The sequence below is a fragment of the Oryza sativa genome, chromosome 6 (assembly GCF_034140825.1).
Source record: "Oryza sativa Japonica Group chromosome 6, ASM3414082v1".
Classification (NCBI taxonomy): Eukaryota; Viridiplantae; Streptophyta; class Magnoliopsida; order Poales; family Poaceae; genus Oryza; species Oryza sativa.
This window is the reverse complement of record NC_089040.1, coordinates 29,132,461-29,152,849: the sequence shown is the minus strand read 5'-3', so window position 1 is coordinate 29,152,849 and position 20,389 is coordinate 29,132,461. Positions and strand designations below refer to the sequence as shown.

Here is a 20,389-nt window from a genome sequence, read left to right as displayed (position 1 = left end):
AACGGCAAGAGACGATTTATAGTGTATAACTCTATGCATGTGACAATGTCCTTGCTCAACCATACTGCTTAGACAAAGTTAACCGTGGCACCAGAATTTTGTCGGGTCTGTCTGACCAATTTCATTAAGATTTGGCCGTGACACGAAAATTGCTACATAATCGATGGGTACATGTACAAGGGGCACCATTCACAAAAGCTCTCGGCGAGTACGTGGGTCAATGGTGAGTAGTGACTGCTAGGTATTTTCGGATTACAGATCCTTCCATACCTTCTTCGTGTTGGCCTACTGATTGATTTGGAAGGAGAGAAATACTATGTTGGGTTTCGCAGGCCTAAGCAGCTATTTTGAGAAATCAAACATGAAGTCTTACTATGAAAGAAAGCAGGAGTTTTCCTACCCTTTTTCTAAGGGAGTGTTTGAGAGGAGAAGATTGAGAAGATACGCAAAATAATTGAGTATTAACTATTTTAAATTTTAAAAATAGATTAATATAATTTTTAAAAGTAACTTTCATATAGAATTTTTTTTGCAATAAACGCACCGTTTAGTAGTTCGAAAAGCGTGCGCGTGGAAAACGAGTCACAATCTCCCCTATCTCCCAATTATATTTAAGGCTGTGTTTCTAGCTATAGATATTATAGATTAAGAATTAGATGGTGTAAAATATAACAAAGAAATATGTTTAAATTTCATATGAATTAGATGCTATTAACCATGGTGTAAAAAATCCAATGTTTAATATACCTGCCTGAAAATTACAGTAACACTGTACGAGCTATAAATATGTCGCATTTCAAACTGGGGTTATGATTGTATATACCGTTTTCAAACGATTTTATGGTTGAATGAATGAATGAATCCACAAGTCCACCCCAAAAAAAAGAAGAAAACAGATATTTCCCTTCCCGTTCCGGCCGGCCTCGCCGCACCGCCTCTTCTCCCCCCTCACCGCCGGCCTCCGCGCCGCCTCGCTGCCGCCGCCCCCGCGTCTCCTCCCTCCCGGCCGACTAGCCGGCGGCCATCCCCGCTTCCTACCTACGCGTTGCATACCCCGATACCCGCCATCCCCCAAGAAGAGGCTTCCATCTGATTTCTGATTCGATCTGACCCCCCGTGTGGGGCGGGGCTGGAGTTGATGGAGAAGGGGAAGTCGGTGGTCGCAGAGCTCGCGGCGTCGCTGAGAGATGTCGAGGTCACGCCGCGCCGGAAGCCAGCGAGTTCGTTACCGGCAGCTTCGTTCTGTAAGTCCCCTGGTTTCTTCTTCTTATTCATCCGTCAAGACCAAATGAAATTGCTCGAATCTGAAGCTGTATTGGATTTTATATTTACTTTGCTTTTATTGGTTTAATTGTGTATTTATCATCGCCTGTGTTGGTTTCTAGCTTTAATTTGGTGCCCTAGAGTGATTGCTCACAGTTTACGTGATTGATTTGGCCACCGAAGTTCGTGTTCATGTTCTTGGTTGTGAACCAGTATATACTGTTAAGTTAAAATTCTAAGCTAATTGTTCGGTTTGGACAAGAAAGATATTGAGGGTTACTGGGTTAGGATTTTGTGCTTCAGTTTGATCACTCCATTGATGATATCCAAAAAGTTGCATACCACATCATGTGACGCGAACACTAATCCGTTAAGAATTACAGGAAAACAAAAGTGTACAATCTCATTTGTAGTAATATGATTTACAGACACTGCAAATTATAAAGTACGGCAATAAACACACCAGTCTGAAATACTTAGTTATCTTCTTTTAATATGATCATCGAGATATGCAGATCCGAGCTTAAATTAGAAGTATAACATATACTGTCTTTTGTATATTCCAAATGTTGCAATATGAAAATTATGATATCCCCTGCGTCTATTGTAATACCTGAGCAATACAACCAAACTGGGACTCTTCTTTATAGCTTCTACAATCAGCCTAAAATATGTAACTGGATCTAGCAGGGTGCAAATCCTCAATTTTGAAAATTATGTCGGGCAAGTACAAGATTGTAGATGACAGTTGGTTTCTCTTGAACATAGAATGGAACCCCATATCCATTTATTTCGAGTGAGAATGAACTTGGACAAGCTATAATATTATTCTTCCTGACCAGGCTTCATTTGCTGCTGACAGTGGGCTCTATTCTTTTGAACGTTCCAAGAAGTTGTTGAACAGTGATACTCATCAGTTTTGCCCAACTTGCTTTATCCAGTTGTATGTGTGCGTATGTGCTGTGTACATTAGAATGATTGACTCATTTTTTTACCTGACTGTCCTTGTCTGTGCCTTATGTGCTATTATACACACACACTAACCTGCACATTTGAACTGCATCAGATTCTCCAACAAACAAAGCTAGACCTCGGAAATTGGTTAGTTTGTGCCTTGGCATCCTCGGACAGCATCTTGAAGATATCATAACTGATATTTCCGAATTTTCTACCTTCTTTCCACCCCACATAAAGGTACATGTGTCTCGCCTTTGCAGGGTTTTGCTGTATTGCAATTTTATCTCATTCCCGTAATAAACTTTGTACTCAAGGGTTTCAATTGATGATATACCGTGCCAATATTTTGTTTATAATTGAAGACTGCTTTACTGTTGATGATAGAAAAATGTTATTATTGTAATTACTTTAGTTAATTGTTCAAACCGTTAATTTCTTCTGTTGATTATATAAAGTGCTCTGCCATCTCTGTGAGTTGTATGAGAGGCATTTAAGAAACACTGAGAATCTTTATTTTGCTTTTCTTTTCTTGTTGTTGAATCTTGATTTAAATAGCACAAAAGGCATACATCTAAACCTTAGGAACATTAAAAAGCCACGACTGCAAGATTTTGTATAACCAAAAGTCGTGTGGTAAGGAAACTACTGCTAGAGATATTTAGCTCTTCAGTTTTATGCCTGCTTGCATCAATAGCTAATAGGGAAAATCTTCTTATGGTACACATTATTGTGTTTTATCACATGTTTACCCAGTATGAGCATGCAAATTGACATTATATTTACTGCATAATGTGACATCATTTTTTATTTATATTTTAGTATCCATTGTTATACATGCATGTCACACTGATAGTTGAGCTTATTGTATGATACAGCTGGCAATTTTGTCCATTGCAAGGAGAAGAAGGCTTCTAAATGATGAAGTTTTGATCTCTCTTGCTGATAGTTCATGGGAGATCCTAGATATATCTGGCTCTGATGTATCTGATATTGGTCTGGCTACTGTGGCAAATATTTCTAATAATCTGTGGGCTATCGATATTAGGTAAGGCTTGCTATTATGCTACTAATTGCTTGGTGAAAGTTAAGTAACTATTCCTTTCGATGAATTCATCATGTTCATGATATATCTTCTCATGCAGTCGCTGTGAAAGAATAACTGCTGCAGCTGTTTCTGAGGTTATATGCCATTGCCCATCCTTGGAGATATTGAGATGCGGGTACGAGCTCCAACAAAATACATCTATAAGTCAATGGGTAGTATTAATTTACTTCTATCAGGCAATTTAATTTATTCTTTCCATGATTTTCCCTGTCATGTTTTTTGTGCATTAGTGTGAATTTCTTGGTGTTGATCTGGCTGTTCTGAATTTATGATCCATTCCTGTCGAAGTTTCAATTACATGGCTGAAGTCATTTTGTCCCATGAAAGTTCATATGCTGAGTTGGTGGTCTTCGAGAAATTTGGATTCTGAAGTTAGCTATAAAATCTACACTTTATGATAACCCCATAATGATAATTGAAGTTGCTGAAAAATGACGTGTGTGGATGTTTTAAACTAGATTATGTGGTTCTTCATGGGTAAATAACAAAAAGTAACTTCATTTAATGATCGATCACTTTGGATGCCAATAATGCATGTACTCATATCACATGTGCATGCAGGTGTCTTTCTGTACTGTGTATGAGTTCCCAGCCTAACTTATTTTACCGAATATCTAGTCGAAGCTTTCATAGAAAGTTGTTCTTTGCTCTGTAGTTTGTTCATGCTGGCAATTCTTATGGATTTCAATGTTGACTATGCAAAGTATTCCGCATAGCAGGATATGAAAACGAGCTTAAATCCCATGATTGCAGAGGCTGTCCAGGAAGTGAATCCACCGCGCGCAGATCTGTGTATCTCTTGAAACCCAAATTGAATACTCTTGAAGAGGACTCGTGGGAAGAACTTGATACGGTAGAAATTGGCGGGGGTGCAGAGTCCTTAAGATGGCTAGTTTGGGTATGCATGCAAACTCTTTTCCTTTTCTAAATGGATGTTATGATGTGTTGACTGCATTCAGATTTAATTGATGCATCTCTTGTGTTTCATATTTTTCTTGTTTTACAGCCAAAGATAGATGATAACTCAAAGGAAATTATATCTATGGAATGCCCTCGTATTACTGTCAACCCACAGCCATCACCTTTTGACCTTCGTGGACACAAGGTCCCAGCTGAAGCTCTGGCAAGTGTACCACTGGATCACTCCATAATCGCAGATATTGACCCCAAAACATGGGCTGTTGCTGCCGCCCCTCGAAGACCCACCGTTCCAACCAACCCAAATGCGCCCCCTGAAATACCAATCGCCGAGAAGTTCAGGCTAGCCTATGTGGAGAGAGAAGCAAGGTTGGCCCCAAAGAGAGCCAAGAGAGAACGACAGCAACGCCGTCGCGCCGAAAGGGAGTACCTGATGAACGACATCAATGCCAAATCTGTAGCGCTTGCAGCCCAAGTGAGCAAATACCTGCGCAAGAGCTAGTGGCAAGCCTTAGTTGTGTACTCTTGGTTGTTGTATGCATCACAATTGTCTGAATACAAGAAAAAAAATCGTGGGTTTGTGACAAAAAAGAATAGGATTGTTGCATCCCAGTGTTTCAGGGTCACGCTTGGCGTCTGGAGTTCTGGACACAGTTTTGTCATAGTAGCTTATATAGCAGTGTGCATACTTTGTACTACTGATCTTTCATGTGTGGAATCATGTCAACATTGAACAAAAGCCTACAGGCAATCAGGCATTCTGTGCCTTATCAATGATCACCTGTCCTTTACCATCAGTTGAAGGTTTCCTTATGTTAGAATCACAGTGACTAGTGGTATCAGTTTGCACAGTTCTTATTGTGGAAGCCATAAAAATATGATGCTGAGGGATTTTGGATTAAAATCTGAATACTAGCTCTGTTCTTAGTACCAGAACAACAAATTCGGATCTGAGGATCTCCAGATGCCGAAACTACAAATAAAAAATCTACACACACACAAAGAAGTAGAATCTTTAAGAAATCCGAAGTTATTTCTCCTGAAATTAACTCCTAAATCAAGAACAAACGAAAGAAGACAAATCTGCACAGATCTAAAGAAGTCTAAAACAAAGAGTGGAGCAGGCAGCCTGAGGAATCAGTCTGTCAGTGCGCGGCGAGCATCTCCGACGGCGCCGCCACCGCGAACGCGTCCATGAACACCTCGGCGGCGTCCGCCGCCGTCGTCGGCGGCGGCGGCAGGAACACCACGGTCCTGGCCGCGGCCAGCTTCTTCCGGAGCGGGTACCTCGGCCCCCTCACAGCCCCAAGAAAATGCGGCACGCCGGCGCCATCTCCCGCCGCCGCGGCGGCGGTCGGGGGAGGCGAGGACGGCGGGAGCGTGTTCGCGGGCGGCGACGCGGGCACGGCCACCGCCGCGGCGGCGGCGGCGGACCGGAGCGAGCGGGCGATGACTTTGGAGTCGCGCAGCCGCGCGAGCGCGCCGGGGCGGAGGAAGCGGTGGTGGTGGAGGCGCTCGTCGGCGTGGACCGGGGCCCCCGGCGGCGAGGACCTCCGCGACGGGGAGCGCAGCAGCAGCTGGCGGCGGTGGTGGTGGCAGTCCATGGGAGAGGGAGACGCGTGCGCCATGGCGGATTCGAGCGCGGGGAGATTTGGAGAATTTGGGCGCGGAGGAGGAGGAGGAGGAGCGAGGCGGAGGTTGGAATTTATCGCCGCCGCGTGGAGGGAAAGCGAGGCGGGAAGGTGAAAAAAACGCGCCGGCGTAAACAGCGGCAGCTAGATTACGCCTCCGGTATAGCGTTTACGTAAACCTGTGGTACACATTCCGCGCGTGCGTGGGAGTCCCGTTCGGGCCGTTCCTTTTCAATCGGACGGTTAGGAAAATGGAAAGAGTACACCAAAGGTCCCTCAACTTGTCATCGGGATAAATAACGTCCTCGAACCACAAAATCAGATATGCGTGGTCCCTCAATTATAGTCCCTCTGTGGTTTCGGTTTTATCCGGAGTGGCGGCTGAATCAGCGTGGGACCCATGTGGGCCCTACATGTCAGCTGGCTAGAGGGTCCCACGCTGACTCAGCTGCCACGTCAAACAAAACCGGGTTGAAAATCACCGAGGGACCTCGGGTGACTGGTTTTGTATAGTTGAGGGACCCCGCATATCTAGTTTTGTGGCTCGAGGATGTTTTTTTATCCCGATGACAAGTTGAGGGATCTTTGGTGTACTTTTTCCTAGGAAAATTGCAAGTGGCCCGGCCCGTGGTGCAGCCCAGTTGGGCCATGTTCCGTTTAGTTGGGTTGGGCCTGGAGTTATCTGGGCTTTTTCGGGTGGTAGCTAGATGGCCCAGCCCACAAAGAATTTACATTGGTTCAGACGAAAGTACTACTGAATTCACGAGGAATTCGTGCCGTCCCAGAAAAAAAAATTCTTGAGCCATTCATATGTGTTTTGGAACGCATTTGAAATTCAGAACAGCATATCTAGTATCTAGATGGAGTAGATTGAAGAGTGAAAAGGCTCTGCATATATGTATATATCTTGGTAACAATGCACAGAATACATTAGATCCTTACAAGTTACAACAAAAATGGCAACCTAAAACATGAGAAAAAGTAGATCAGCCTATGTACCCTCAACCGTCACCGGCAGTCTCAGTGAAACCACGGTCTGCATAGTTGGTGTATCGGTGTATGGTGAGCCCCAATCACAAAATTGAGCCTAGCTTAGCTACTATTGCTACAAGATGAATCTAATACATTTTCTGCACAATGTACAACATGTTCTGATCTGTTATACAATGTAGCATTCAGCTAGTCATGTCAGATCTTCCGGTGGCCCTGCTTAGAAAGAAGAAATCCAGAGAGATTTCTCGCTTTCTCCACATCTATTGTGCACCCACTGCATGTTCTCCACAGAGTCACATATGCCACTGCATTTCCAATCAAATGACACTGCGCATGTATTCCCTGCCTGAGCTTTCCATTCGCAATCTGTGACCGAGAGACATATGGCTTCAAATTAGTTGCGCACAAGAACAGTAATGCGTGAAGTATAGGCGGGTTTTATCAGTGCTGTTATGAAATATAGCTTTGGGTTCAGACTTTAGAGCAAGTAATGTAAATCCTCAAGTAAACCAGGCAACCATTCTGAACCGAGAGAGATTGCAAAATAACGTAGGCTTACCAGGTGGAGTACCACAACAAAGTCGGCGCTCATCAATATGCTCAACATCTAATCCTATGAACCAGGCTCCCAAAGACACATCCTCATTGATGTACTTATGCAAAACACGTCTGGCATTATTGAATTAGCAACAAGTTTAGCCTTAGCAAGAATTAAATAATATTATAACAGTGAAACATATGAAACAGTCAGTTCAGATGCTGGCTCACTTGTTTATTGATATGTAAGTTGCCAAATCTTTTGAAATAGCATACAATTGACCAGTTGCATGCCGGAAATACTGGTCACCAAATTTCCAATGCTCAGGTTCATAGTACCTCACATCTCTGAACAGTGGTAATCGCACCTTAACCACCAGGAAAAGCATGATGAAGAAACAAGGAGAATATTTTATCTTCTTTTTACTTACTTGTCAGATAAGACGGGACCGGACTTCATGCATCCAATATATACTCTGGGCTTCTTAACATGATTCGATAAAATCTGTCCGAGTGTTGCTGCAAATATATAACAATATCATGTTATAAACAGGATGTCAAGATGTTGCTGAGCACACATTTTTCATATACAAAGGCCCAGACTTGACAGAGCTTTCCCTGGGTCCTAAGGAAATAACACACAAGACAGCATCGGAGTAAAAATCAGCCTATAAGCACTTGGCCCTTTCGCAATACTTCTACCAAAAAGGGCACTGACGTTGACAACAAATGGATATATTAAGAGCTTTAGAAAGAAACATGACAGTCAGACATAGATTACTTTGTACAACCATACAGATTAAAAAGGACAGATGTTCAACACAAAGACTTCACCTATATTAACATGCACATCATCGTCAACCTTCACATAGAAGTCAGCATCCCATAAAGAAACAGCTGTAGCAAAGTATGTCTTGGTTTTGCCAGACAATTCAAGGTATCCTTCAACATGGTCCTAACAGAAGTGGACAGGACTGACATTAGGCACAGCAATAAGGTATGAAGTTCAAACTTCGAAAGTACTCCAACATGAGTTCAAAAAGGTAATGGAGCAGCTAGTTCTTCGTAAACCACATAAGCAGAATATTACTATTCTCATGAAATCTCCATGTTTTCTTTCCTCTGCCTTGATTGCTCTCTCCACAATGCCACCTGAAATAGCACTGGAAAAAACATAACCCGTGTTTACATTCTTGATGATGCATGTATTCCCAATAAAAGTGATAAAAAAATGGCTGTGCAGTTGCTAACATATATTTTTTTCTCACCCTGTCCATCCTTGGCCTATGTGAAATGGTTAGATAATTTATGAATTTAAATACTAATAAAAAGTTGCTGGAAAGGATAGAGTCCAAAATGTTTTGAATTGTTATTTCATTTATGAATTACGTGCGGTGATGCAAAATGTGTTTATTGGACAATAGCCCAGGATTTCTTTCCCCTTGAAACCACCATGCATCAAGGCTAACACAGCCAGTTGGACTATATTCATATGACAAGGCGCAAAGTATGAGAATATTTAGGTTGGTAGAGAAAAATCAATGAAGTGTGGAATTTATGTTGCAGCACATGTCAAAAATATATATATTTGCACACCTGTGACCAATAACAAAACGGATTACGATCCCCTTCTCTTCTTCTAGTTTTCTTCTCTTTATTCCTGTCCCCATTGTTAGCTGAACATTAGTACTCCATATTATAAGGATCCAGAACAAACGGAGAAAAATCTAAACACTCTGGTGCAAAAAAAGACCTTGAGGCATCCATGTGTTACGGATAGAATCCCTTCTCTGTCGACTGCTAAAAGCAGTATTAATGCCTATCACCATAAGATATTTCTGCCTTCCTGTAGAGTCCGAACCCTTATGCCCTTCTGAAACCGGAGAACCATTGAGAAATGATTCCTGCAGAGTTCTCGCAGCGGAAAGTTCTGTCTCCAGTTTTGCTATTGTCTTATCCAAAGTCCTGCAGGAAGGAGCCATTTTGGTTTAATTATGAACAAACACCATTATGCTTACTGGAAAGACCAAAGAGGAAAAAGGAAAAAAAAGTATCAGTGCAATCACATACCATACAGCATGATGGGTATCTTGGGTTTGTAGGATCTCCCTGTAATCTCGTTTTACATTAACCTGATGACACGATAGCATGAAACCAGAAATTTGCATATACGCCAGTGTGCTATATGATAGTGGATAAATGGTGATGTAAAGAGTATTCTAAGGCAGCAGTCCTAATGCTGCGACGGTCTTGCAGGTGGTAGAGAATGATGGTAATCTTTGGTGTTTAGCGGGGGCGTCTGCCTCCAAAAGTTTCTTAGTGGTTCGGCAAGCCTAGGCACCTAATTGGCCAGGGTTGGCCGGGGCGTGGGTGTGTAGGAGGGATTTGGTCTCTCCTACTTTGTATTTTTTTTCCTTTTTTTTTCTTCCCTTAATGAAATGAAATGCAATTCTCTTGCGTTTTCAAGAAAAAAAAATAAAGAGTATTCTAATTAAAGAGATAATATGCAATTCGTTCTTCGCTATGTGACATATGCAAATACTGTCAGGAATTACTTGTGGTTGGGGAATGGTACACCTTAGCAGAATTACAGTCTCCAGCAGTAAGCTCATCCTCCTTCTCTCTCCTTCCATTTGGCCTGGCAACTTCAGTAACCTCAGGCAGTGTCCACATCCTGTAAAGAAGGGACTCTCGAATCAAAAGAAACAAATTGCTCATCATCTGCATCCCACATTCCCTCCCCTAAAAAACTAAAATCCAAGAAACGGAACAACAAATCTTGCCCCCGAGACCAGTAGCACTATTCCAGCCCTGGAGCTAAGCAGAATGAGCCAAGAAATGTGGAGCTGAAGTGACCTACCTGTCGGTGAAGAGCAGGCCGAGGAAGAAGCTCCCGGTGCAGAGCAGCAGGACCCATCTCCTCGCCACGCCCCCGTCCCCTCTCCTCCAGCTCATGGCCGCCGCCGCCGCCGCCACCCACCAGCTCAGGGAGAGTGAGGAAAGAAAGGGGGGGAATCGAGAGCAACAAGGGTCTTGGAATTCATAACCATATCCCAAGTCTCAGCTGCTGCGAATGCGAATGCGAATGCGCGTGGTGGGTGGGGGAACCGTGGAAGCGAGCGCTGAGCGAACGGCAACGAAACGAACTGGAAGGAATGCAGTGCGGAGGCGGAGGCGGAGGCGTGGCGGGTGGGGCGGTGCCGTACACAAATGCCAGGCCGTCGCGTGCAAGCCGTGTTAATTCGCGCCGAATGGACGTAGGCTATGTTTGATTCAGCTTAGAATTAGTAAACTGAAATAAACAGATAGCTTATTATAATAGATTATTATAATCTATAAGTTAGATTATTATAATCTAATAATCCACTCTAAATGTGCTTTTTTAAATTGTTGGGTTGCTAACCGCGAACAAACAGCTAATAATCCAGATAAACAAACAGCTAACCGCTTATTCTATATCGGCTTATTATAATTCAGCTTATAGTAATCTGGCTCAATAATCTAGACTATAATAATCTTAAACTGAAACAAATAGGGCCTTGAAACTCTGACACTTAGCTAATGAGCGAGCGGTTAATAATTGGCCAAACAATCAAGGTAACTACTACCAGTCACTCAGTCAGGTTGTCAGCGTCTCCCAAACTCCCTCCATCACATTAAAAAAATTAACAACTTTTAGCTACGTATATCTTAAACCACACTTGTTGAGCTATATACTTAGGAGTAAGGACTTGTGAATTGTGATGGATATATATGGGTGAAGCTTTGTAGGGTTTGCTAGAATATGAAGGGCCTTTTGGGAGCTTCAAATTGTGAGAAGCGGCTGGTTGGAAGCCAGCTTATAAGAATCTGAAAAAGTTGTGTTTTTTAGCTTAAGTTGTGTTTCCCAGCTTCTAGCTTTTAGTTTATTTTCTGAATTTTACAACTACATCCGCTCAGAATCTGGACCAAAAGCTGAACTGTTTTAGGGATCTTCTGATTCTACGAGAAACTGCAGCAGCTAGAAGCTCCTCCAAACAGGACTGAAGTGTGGTTGGTAGCTTGTTTGAGCTAAAGCCTGATTTAGATTTTTGAAACTATTTTTTATCGGCGTTTTCGTCACTCTGTCTTCATTTTTCAATCGATAAGAATAGTTTACAAGTATTGTTTTTGTTTGTTAGTGTTTGATATCCCTCTTTAAAATGGTCTGATATCAAAGTACTGGTATATATCGGGTATGTTACTTTGTGGTATAAGGCCCTATGCAAACTGATAGTAGAGTGTACTAGGCTTGACACCTATGTGGATCATATCTGCAAGCAAATATAAACGGAGGTGATGCTAATGGCGACGGTGGGTGCCAAGAGGTATACGTCGGATCCCTTTCTAGTTAGTTCCCATTACTCCTCGCTTCGCCTAACTTCACATGCTTCCCGCCTTGCTCCATGTGCAACTAGGTCCCCATCATCGCGTTGCCTTGTGGTTACGACAAGGGGAAGGTTTCGCGAGCAACTTAGGATGTCATCGCGCCATCTATAGATGGCCAAATGGGCCGCCTGGCCCAACACGGCCCAGTGCCTGGGCCGAGGTCAGTAGGGCCGGCACGGCTCGCCTACACGTCGGGCCGTGCTGTGCCAGCCCACGGGCTACACATAGCCCAAGGCATGGTCCAATAAGACTCGGGCCATGCCGAGCCAACCCGAAGGCACGACAGCCCATCGTGCTTCTCCATAGAATAAGTCTATTTTTTATCTTAGCCTCAACTTCACACACTCTTTGTCTTAGCCTCAACTTCACACGCTCTCCGTCTTGCTCCACGTGCTACTAGATCTCCATCGCTGCGTCGCCTTGTGGTTACGAGGAGGGGAAGGTTTCACGAGCAACCTGGGATGTCATCGTGCCATCGTTTCCGATGCCAGTAGGGTAGAGCAACTCATCGTTCTTAACAGCGCACCCACGTCAACCAACCTCCTTGTTCTTCTCCCAAGTCGCCGATGTCAGTATTGCTGGTGTCGTTCTCTAGCATGGAAAAACTCATTATGAAGGAGCGGCGGTGGGCACGCGTACCCTCACACGAGGAGGAAGGATAGGATCCCGCCCTCTAGCATTTCTCATGGCATACCTCGTTATCTTACGCCATTAATTTTGTTAAACTGGCACTCCCTCCATTTCAGGCTATAAAATGTTTTGACTTTGATCAAAATTAAACTGTTTTCAATTTGACTAGATTTATAGAATATAGTAATATTTACATTACCTAATTAGTTTTATTAAATTAATAATTAAATATATTTTTATAATAAATTTATCTTTGGTCAAAAATATTACTATTTTTTTATATAAACTTGGTCAAACTTGAAGAAGTTTACTTTGACCAAAATCAAAACGTCTTATAACCTGAAACTGAAACGGAGGGAGTAGTTGGTTAAGATCGACTAATTAGTGCGCATGCACTCTCCAGTCGATCGTATCCTACAATTATTAGTCTTTAGCTTCTAAACCGCAGCCAAAAATAGTACCCTCCTGTCCCTCCAAAGCCGGGGGCCTTTAGATGCGCATAATATGTGAATCTAATTGATGGACTGAAACATAGACTAGCCACTGATCATCAAGACGTACCAGTCCAAATCCCAATTACTACTAAGCACTGCCTAAACATAGACAATAACACACATAAAAAGTGAGAAAGATAAGCAAAGGAAGGATCAAGTCAAACGTAGCTAGCTGGATGAGTCCATGGCAAGAATAGGAAAAAAAAGAAAAAAAAAAGCGCGGGAGAATCGGTGAGATGAGCTAGCTTCCCATGCCATGCATGGCGGGCGCGGATCCGGCAGCTGCGCCACGCCACCCGCCTCCTCCTCCCCCCGCCATTACCATCGCCTCCCTCCTCCTCGCCTCCCCCCTTTGTCTTTCTCCTCCTCGCCAGGGAAAGGCCCCCCCGCCGCCGCCGTCGTCGTTCCAGCTATAGCTTTCCCCGCCGGCGGTGGCGATCGATCGATCCTCTCCTCGTCGGTTGATTAGGGTCAAGAATTCTTCCCTCTCCCAGCTTGGTTGAATTTCTTGGTTTGATCAAGGGGAGGAATTAATTGAGAGGTGAATTAGTTCGCCGGAGTTTGTTTCTCTCTCTCTCTCCTCTTCTCTGAGCTGAGAGGGGGAGGAGAGAATCAAGTGACGAGTTATAGTATGGCGAGGAGCGGCGGCGGCAATGGTGGGGGAGAAGGTGGCGGCGGCGGCGGCAATGGCGGTGGCGGGGGAGGGTTGAAGAAGGGGCCGTGGACGCAGGCGGAGGACAAGCTGCTGGTGGACCACGTGCGGCGGCACGGCGAGGGGAACTGGAACGCCGTGCGGCGGGAGACCGGGCTGCAGCGCTGCGGCAAGAGCTGCCGCCTCCGGTGGGCCAACCACCTCCGCCCCGACCTCCGCAAGGGGCCCTTCTCCCCCGACGAGGAGCGCCTCATCCTCCGCCTCCATGGCCTCCTCGGCAACAAGTGGGCTCGCATCTCCTCCTACGTAAGCAACAACCCATCTAATCTCTAATTTCTTTCTCTCTCGAGTTTGATCAATCATGGCGGTGGCGTGGTGTTCGTGGCGTGCAGCTGCATGGGAGGACGGACAACGAGATCAAGAACTACTGGAACACGCGGCTCAAGCGGCGGGTGCGCGCCGGCTTGACGCCGTACCCGCCGGAGATCGAGAGGGAGATCGCGCACCTCCGCGCGCAGAATCTCAACCTGTCCGCCGAAGGCGGCGGCGGCGGCGGCGGCATGCTGCCGCCGCCGCTCCTCCTCGACCCGAGCAACCCGTTCGCCTTGCAGCAGGCGCCGGTGGTGGCGCCGTCGCCGTCGGCGTCGCAGGCGAATTCGCCGCCGCTGATCAACCAGAATTACCCGCTCCTGAACCAGATGCAGGGGCTGCAGCTTCTCCACCTCGCCAACCACCAGCAGGCGCCGCCGCCGCAGCAGCAGCAGCAGCAGCAGCCGGCGTTCCACCACCACCACGACGGCGGCGGCGGCGGCGGGTTCGTCTCGTCGGGGCTCCCGCCGCTGCCGAACAGACCGCGCGAGCTCCCTTCGAACCAATTCGAGACGGCGACGAGCGGCGGCGGCGGCGGCTGCGACGCGCTGCTCGAGTCGCTGCTGCTCGGCGACGACCACCTCCTGCCGCGGCCCAACCCCGCCATGCTCAGGGTGGGCTCCATGCCCGAGCTGATGTACCGCGAGCCTAGCTCAAGCCACGTGCTCCATGGCGGCGGCGGCGGCGGAGGCGCCAGCGACAGTGACGTCACCTCGCAGTATCCTCCGGGAGAAGAGGACCCGCATTATGGCGGGAGATGGGACTTCATCTTCGGTTAGTTCATCCAAAAATTTCGAAATTTTATTTTCATTTCCACATCGATAAAAAAAAGTTCGAGCAATTTTTGTGAAATTATATATACTTTTCATTCTATAAATGAAAATTTATATATTAAACTACAGATTTATGGTGCTTATCACGAAGCTACAGATTGGCCATTTTATCTTAAATACATATCGCAGTTATCACAAAACTACATATTAAACATCAATCATAACACAAAACTACAAAGTTTATTTTAAGTTTCTAAACTCTAAATTCCATATTTTCCAGATAGCCCGTCTTAGATTTGTCATCATATTTTTTCCGATGGTTTGATCAAAGTTTATTTTTTCTCGAACGGTCAGTTGTTGTCGACGTTTTATATTTAAAAGAAAAGGATGTCCTATTTTAAGGAAAAAAACATATTCATACCTTAGAAAACACTATTCAATGGAAACCGGAGGAAAACCACAACTACAACCACACTCTAACAAACCTACCAAGACCGAGAAAAATGAAGAAAGGCGAAGCCCAAAGCAACCATCGATAAAGAGCTCGTCGATCAAAGTTTATATAGTACTGTTAAATTTACTTTAGAAATTCAAGCTTCAAACACATATAACAAATCAATCGATGGAACTGACACCAATCACCTCATATCAAATCTAGCATAGGGTGAGCGATCATCATCAGTTCATCACAACGGCGATCGATCCATCGATCTCACATCTTGTTGCATTGGGGGAAACCGATGATGCAGAGGACGTGAAACCCAAGAGGAAGGCGGCGAGCGCGGTGGAGGAGATCTCCGGCATGTTCGGCATCGCCCCGGGCTCCATCCCGGGGGAATGGTTCAACCCCGGCGGCGTCGGCAGCGCCGCCGCCGCCGCCGGCGGGTCGTCGGCTCCGTCTCCGGGGCCGTCGTCCGTCGTCACCACCGACGACGACTTCACCCTCGAGATGCAGCAGATCATGTCGTCGCTGCCGCTGCTTCAACCTGAAGAGCATCATAACTGGAACGCATAAAGCTTTGGAACAGCAAGATGAGAGATGATTTGGTAGTGAGAGAGAGAGAGAGACTGTAAATCGGTTCTGATGAGCAGTGAGAAAAAATGTTGGTTCTTGTTTTTTGTTGTTTGTACTGGGCCTTATTGTCGGATCTGTCACGCGCTCTGCCTTTTGAATTGCAAACTGTTTTTCGTTATTGCTATCAAGTAATTAAAAGGGTTTCTCGTAGTTGATAGTCCTTGTCTAAATCAGTGAAGAGATTCAAGAAAATTCAGCTGATATATTGGAAATCCACTCCAGCAACTGTGGAGTATGTTCCTTGTTCACAGGATTGCCGCGTCATAATTAAAAGGCCCCATCATTTATGAATAAAACTTATATATACATTAACCACCAGGGAGTATGTATGTACTGTTGCAACCTTCAACAGAGGAAGAGAGAATGCGACGAAACTGTTCAACTGTTCAAATATTGTGCTAACTTCTGCAACAGTGCCACGAAGAGAGAAAAATAACCATGATAGCGCAATACTGTCTTTTTGCGTACCAGGGTCATATTTGATATCTCCTGTCGTTCAGTTTTTGGGATTGCCGAATTTTACTTGGCTTTATGGAAGGGTTATTTATATATAATTATAGATGTTTCATTTAAATTGTCAAAACTGTTACTCCTATTCAAGAATCTGTAGTCATTTAACTCCCATCTCACATGAAGAAAGAGATGAAGCTGATGGGGAGTCAAACACAATGTAAGGACTTTTTCATACTCCCAGCAAATCAGAAACTTAACTTGCGAAAATGATAGTTAAACACAAAATTATGCAACTTATCACTCGAGAAAAGAATCTGAAACTACAACACTGAATTGATTGATGGATGAGTACAACATGCATCTATGACCTCAGGAAGCCCATTGATATCATGTGAATGCAGCAGCTGCAAGTAGGTTCTACCTGGTAAACAGGAACTTGAGCCAACTACACCCTCTAAACTTTGGGCAACTCATCATCGGCAGATTAGAGATTTTTTTTTTTGACCAAGGGCATTACACCCCATTTCCATTACTAGAAATGAAAGAGATTACAAGATCAAAGTCTTACAAACTGAACAGAAAAGAAAGGACAGAAGCTAGCACACCAGTTGTTTTTGATCATACAGGGACTATCCAGAAGGCATAGAATCAGCAACTGCATAACAAGACTTCCAGGACTAACAGGAGCCATGAACCCAGCATCCAAACAATCAACAAAGCATACTCTACCCCCGCCAAAAGATCAGCACTGCAGTCTCCCCGTCGGCCTCCATCTAAATCTAGAGTTGTACACATCACTTGCAATTTGCCTTATGAGCTTGGCCCCCAAGAGCAGCTTTCTTTGATCTGCCTCCCGCTTCTGCAAAAGAGCCCAGGATTCCATCCAGTGGCAAACCAGGAAAATTACATCAGTGGGATCATTAGGCAATTTTTTTATCAAAACAAGCTTTATTTCTGGTTTTCCAGACAGCCCAGATTACAGCAGCAATACTAGTTACAATCAAGTTTTTGGTTTTGTTTGAGAAAGCAGAAAGCCAAGCCCCAAAAAGGTGTTGGCAGTCTTTAGCTGTTTTGAGATCAAAAGCACACTGTATTATATTCCAAATTAGTCTGACAAGAGAGCAATCAAAGAAAAGGTGTTGAATTGATTCATGTTTGTCCCAAATCTGACATTTTGTTTCACCCTTTCTCCAACCTCTCCTAAACAAATTGTCCTTAGTCAGAATCTTGCCTCTCAAAAGAATCCAAATGAAAATTTTAATTTTCAAAAGAATTTTGAAACTCCAAATTTTCTTAAGAGGAATGTCTATTTGTTGAACACACAGTGCATTGTAGAAGGATTTCACACTGAAGACCCCTATTTTTGTCAGATTCCAGACAAGCTTATCATTCACCCTCTCCTCAACCTGAATCCCTTCCACATAAAGTTTGATTTTATTCCAGTCCCTCAATTTGCTTCCATACAAAGACCTTCTAAACTTTATAACCTCCCAACCTTTGTTTTTAATCTCAGCCAAGGAAACATGTTTTGAGAGAGTAATGTTACAGAGAGTAGGGAATAAGTGAGCCAGAGGTCTGCTCCCGAGCCAACTATCTTCCTAAAACATAATGGACCTTCCATCCCCCACTTTCTTTGTGCAAAAATTATAGAATCTCTCCTTTACTTCCATCAAACCTTGCCAAAAGTGGGAATCACCAGGTTTAGGTTTCTGTATAGACATTGTTTTCTTCTTTAGGTATTTATCCCTCAACACCTCCTGCCACCACCCTTCCTCATTCTCAAGTTTTCAAATCCATTTTCCCAAAAGAGCTTTATTCATAAGATCCAAATCTAGAACATCCAAACCCCCCTGATCTCTAGGAGTACAAACCCCCCTGATCTCTAGGAGTACAAATCACATACCACTGTACAAGATGATATTTCCTAATCCCCTGATGATCTTCTTGCCAGAGCAATCTCCTTCTAAAGAAATCCATCCTTTCCTTCACACCAGTGGAAAGTCTATAGAAAGATATCATATATAAAGGAACATTATTCATACTAACATATAAGAGCATCTCTAAGAGACTCTCTATTCAGTTCTTCAAGTTAAAATTTATCTAACACAAGAAAAAAACAAGCTCCAACAGACTCTCCATCCGAATGGCCAAGCCATCCGGATAGCCAAATTGCTCCTCCGGCTGGCCAAATGTAGCCGGTCTCCTACACTGGCCAAAAATGGTTCCCACCACCACTCCTAGCCCCATCCTTACTCTCTCTCTCTCCCGTCCGTGACCCAAAGCAGGCGGCGCGCCCAGTGAGCTCAGCGACGTGCCTCCTGAGGCGCGCAGAGAGCAGCTGCACGAGTAGGTCCATGGCCGTGGTTCAGAGGAGCAGCCAGAGCAGCGCGTTGCCGGCGGCCGCGCCGGCCTGGAGGTCGCCCTCGAGGTTGATAAGCTAGGAGCATCCTAGCACCACTGAGCTGCGAGCTCACCACTCCAACCACTCTAGATCACGGGTACGGCGAGCACTGCTGCGAAATCTACCAGGAGATGAGTCTATGGAAGCATCTGGCCGCGGCCGGAGATGGCGAGGTGGAGACGGTGGTCGAGCTGCTCGCGCGTCCGGGGGATGGTGCCTCCGGCGCCGGGCGCGGCCGACGCGGCGTCGGGCACATCGAGGCGAAGAACCGTGCGGTGGATGGTCTTCTCGAGGCGCTCAACAAGGACGAGAAAAGCGTCCTCTCGGTGCTTGGTCGCGCCAATGTCGCCGCTCTGGTGCAGCTGCTCACGGCTCCGGCGACCAAGGTGCGAGAGAAAGCCGCCACGGTGATATGCCAGTTTGCGGAGTCCAGCGGCTGCGAGGGGCTACTCGTGTCAGAGGGCGCGCTGCTAGGATGCGCGGGGAGCCGCCCGCCGCCGCCTCGCGCCTCACGTTCTGGGAGCCGTCGTCGCCACCGCCATAGCCTCCTGCCTCGCGCCTCGCGCGCGCGGGGAGACGTCGCCGCCGCTGCCTCGCGTGCGCGGGGAGCCGTCGTCGCCGCCACCTCCCGCCTCGTGCGCTGGGAGCCGTCTGGCCACCGCGAGGCAGTCGAGAATCCGATGCGGGAGAGGAGGAAGAGAAAGAGAAAGAGGAGGAAGAAGAAGGAAATGGAGGCTGACATGTGGGTCACTTTTTAATTTTAGAGATGTAAATAGAGTCTCTTGGAATGAACACTTAGTTTGACTATCGAGATCAATTGGAGAGTTAACTATGTGGGTATTTAGAGAGTCTAATTTAGAGATACTGTAACATGGGCAGATTAGATATTTGGATGCTGCAAAAACGAAGAAAATATAGCATTTGGCTCAGATCTATATCAGCTTTATCTGTCATGAATTCTCAGAAGCAGAACTGGCGTTGAAAGCTAAAGGTTTGTATCATCACTGCCACTAAGAAGCAAATCTTAACAAACCAAAACGCTAAATATTTTGGAGAAAATATGATAGCTGAATGAAAGGATCATATATATCCATTCAAATTATTAAAAAAATCATATATATCGCATTCTCTCAAATTATATCCAGTTCAGATCCTTGTTAGCTGTTTTCCTTTTCTTTTCATGGGTCATTTCTCAGATCAAAACAACTCAATGCGAAGTTTCAAGACATGTCAACGATTATCATTTGTTGTTGTGATCTCTCCTTCCATGTCTCCTCCGTTCCGTTCTCCAGCAGTCCGATACAGCAAAACTTTCTGATGATGCTTGAGTTCCTCTCTGAATTCTGATCATCAGCAGAGTCTCTGAGGCTGAAGTTCCTTTGTGATGCAGAAATAAAACATCACTGTCAATCAAAAGAACCGGTCCTTAATTCGTTCATATGAACAATTGTAACATCTGAAAACAGTCCTGAATAGCTGTGGCAATGCAAGTTTCCAACTAGCTGGGAGTGCAACTGGCAACATGGTGTTCAGCTGTTCAAAGAATTAGACATTCAACATTGAGTTGCCAGTAATTGGAATTATTAAAACCGTTTGCCTCAGTAATTACTGGGATTATTAAAACGTTAGCCTCGAATCAGTGATTGAATATTCAATGCATTTCCATGAATTTCGTTGCGTCAGTTATACACGACAACTACAAAGAGCTGAATCACCTATCATCAACAAAAT

General features: G+C 44.9%; 4 protein-coding genes and 3 non-coding genes across 9 annotated transcripts; 2 read left to right on the top strand and 5 right to left on the bottom strand.

Moving 5' to 3' along the window:
* The first annotated feature begins 846 nt into the window (after positions 1-846).
* LOC4341852 (uncharacterized) lies at positions 847-5,040 on the top strand. Its single transcript, XM_015785578.3, has 6 exons — positions 847-1,244; positions 2,330-2,457; positions 3,096-3,265; positions 3,363-3,440; positions 4,079-4,223; positions 4,332-5,040. Exons 1-6 carry the CDS (start codon positions 1,139-1,141, stop codon positions 4,743-4,745), a joined length of 1,041 nt encoding a protein of 346 aa, XP_015641064.1. The 5' UTR covers positions 847-1,138; the 3' UTR covers positions 4,746-5,040.
* Positions 5,041-5,121: 81 nt separating this feature from the next.
* Positions 5,122-5,911, bottom strand: LOC107278639 (uncharacterized). The gene has a single exon (XM_026026311.2). It carries the CDS (start codon positions 5,869-5,871, stop codon positions 5,389-5,391), a length of 483 nt encoding a protein of 160 aa, XP_025882096.1. The 5' UTR covers positions 5,872-5,911; the 3' UTR covers positions 5,122-5,388.
* An 833-nt stretch (positions 5,912-6,744) lies between these two features.
* Positions 6,745-10,487, bottom strand: LOC4341851 (probable beta-1,3-galactosyltransferase 2). Of its 2 annotated transcripts, none has more exons than XM_066311936.1 (11): positions 10,265-10,487; positions 9,960-10,078; positions 9,475-9,536; positions 9,158-9,369; positions 9,001-9,064; positions 8,495-8,567; positions 8,239-8,359; positions 7,836-7,923; positions 7,636-7,752; positions 7,427-7,536; positions 6,745-7,233 (listed from the first exon to the last, which is right to left on the bottom strand). In XM_066311936.1, exons 2-11 carry the CDS (start codon positions 10,035-10,037, stop codon positions 7,085-7,087), a joined length of 1,074 nt encoding a protein of 357 aa, XP_066168033.1. In that variant the 5' UTR covers positions 10,038-10,078; positions 10,265-10,487; the 3' UTR covers positions 6,745-7,084. The 2 variants fall into 2 exon arrangements, with proteins under 2 accessions (XP_066168033.1, XP_015641593.1); XM_015786107.2 differs by having other exon boundaries at positions 9,982-10,078.
* A 2,750-nt stretch (positions 10,488-13,237) lies between these two features.
* LOC4341850 (transcription factor MYB123) lies at positions 13,238-15,954 on the top strand. 2 transcript variants are annotated; one of them, XM_015786106.3, is made up of 3 exons: positions 13,238-13,893; positions 13,980-14,730; positions 15,479-15,954. In XM_015786106.3, exons 1-3 carry the CDS (start codon positions 13,567-13,569, stop codon positions 15,742-15,744), a joined length of 1,344 nt encoding a protein of 447 aa, XP_015641592.1. In that variant the 5' UTR covers positions 13,238-13,566; the 3' UTR covers positions 15,745-15,954. The 2 variants fall into 2 exon arrangements, with proteins under 2 accessions (XP_015641592.1, XP_066168032.1); XM_066311935.1 differs by having other exon boundaries at positions 13,293-13,893; positions 15,388-15,954.
* A 450-nt stretch (positions 15,955-16,404) lies between these two features.
* Positions 16,405-16,511, bottom strand: LOC112939452 (small nucleolar RNA snoR97). Its single transcript, XR_003243166.1, has one exon. It is a non-coding gene; the product is annotated as a small nucleolar RNA snoR97 (small nucleolar RNA).
* Positions 16,512-16,623: 112 nt separating this feature from the next.
* LOC112939487 (small nucleolar RNA Z278) lies at positions 16,624-16,738 on the bottom strand. Its single transcript, XR_003243200.1, has one exon. It is a non-coding gene; the product is annotated as a small nucleolar RNA Z278 (small nucleolar RNA).
* A 2,839-nt stretch (positions 16,739-19,577) lies between these two features.
* LOC112939485 (small nucleolar RNA Z223) lies at positions 19,578-19,669 on the bottom strand. Its single transcript, XR_003243198.1, has one exon. It is a non-coding gene; the product is annotated as a small nucleolar RNA Z223 (small nucleolar RNA).
* Positions 19,670-20,389: the final 720 nt, after the last annotated feature.

Coding starts and splice junctions, on each gene's coding strand:
- LOC4341852 (XM_015785578.3), top strand. CDS start 1,139: ATGGAGAAGGGGAAGTCGGTGGTCGCAGAGCTCGCGGCGTCGCTGAGA. Junction 3,266..3,362: donor CTGTGGGCTATCGATATTAG/GTAAGGCTTGCT, acceptor CTTCTCATGCAG/TCGCTGTGAAAGAATAACTG. Junction 4,224..4,331: donor CCTTAAGATGGCTAGTTTGG/GTATGCATGCAA, acceptor CTTGTTTTACAG/CCAAAGATAGATGATAACTC.
- LOC107278639 (XM_026026311.2), bottom strand. CDS start 5,871: ATGGCGCACGCGTCTCCCTCTCCCATGGACTGCCACCACCACCGCCGC.
- LOC4341851 (XM_015786107.2), bottom strand. CDS start 10,359: ATGAGCTGGAGGAGAGGGGACGGGGGCGTGGCGAGGAGATGGGTCCTG. Junction 8,568..9,000: donor CGTTTTGTTATTGGTCACAG/GTGTGCAAATAT, acceptor TGTTTTTTCCAG/TGCTATTTCAGGTGGCATTG. Junction 7,753..7,835: donor GGTCCCGTCTTATCTGACAA/GTAAGTAAAAAG, acceptor ACCACTGTTCAG/AGATGTGAGGTACTATGAAC.
- LOC4341850 (XM_015786106.3), top strand. CDS start 13,567: ATGGCGAGGAGCGGCGGCGGCAATGGTGGGGGAGAAGGTGGCGGCGGC. Junction 13,894..13,979: donor GGGCTCGCATCTCCTCCTAC/GTAAGCAACAAC, acceptor CGTGGCGTGCAG/CTGCATGGGAGGACGGACAA. Junction 14,731..15,478: donor GAGATGGGACTTCATCTTCG/GTTAGTTCATCC, acceptor CCGATGATGCAG/AGGACGTGAAACCCAAGAGG.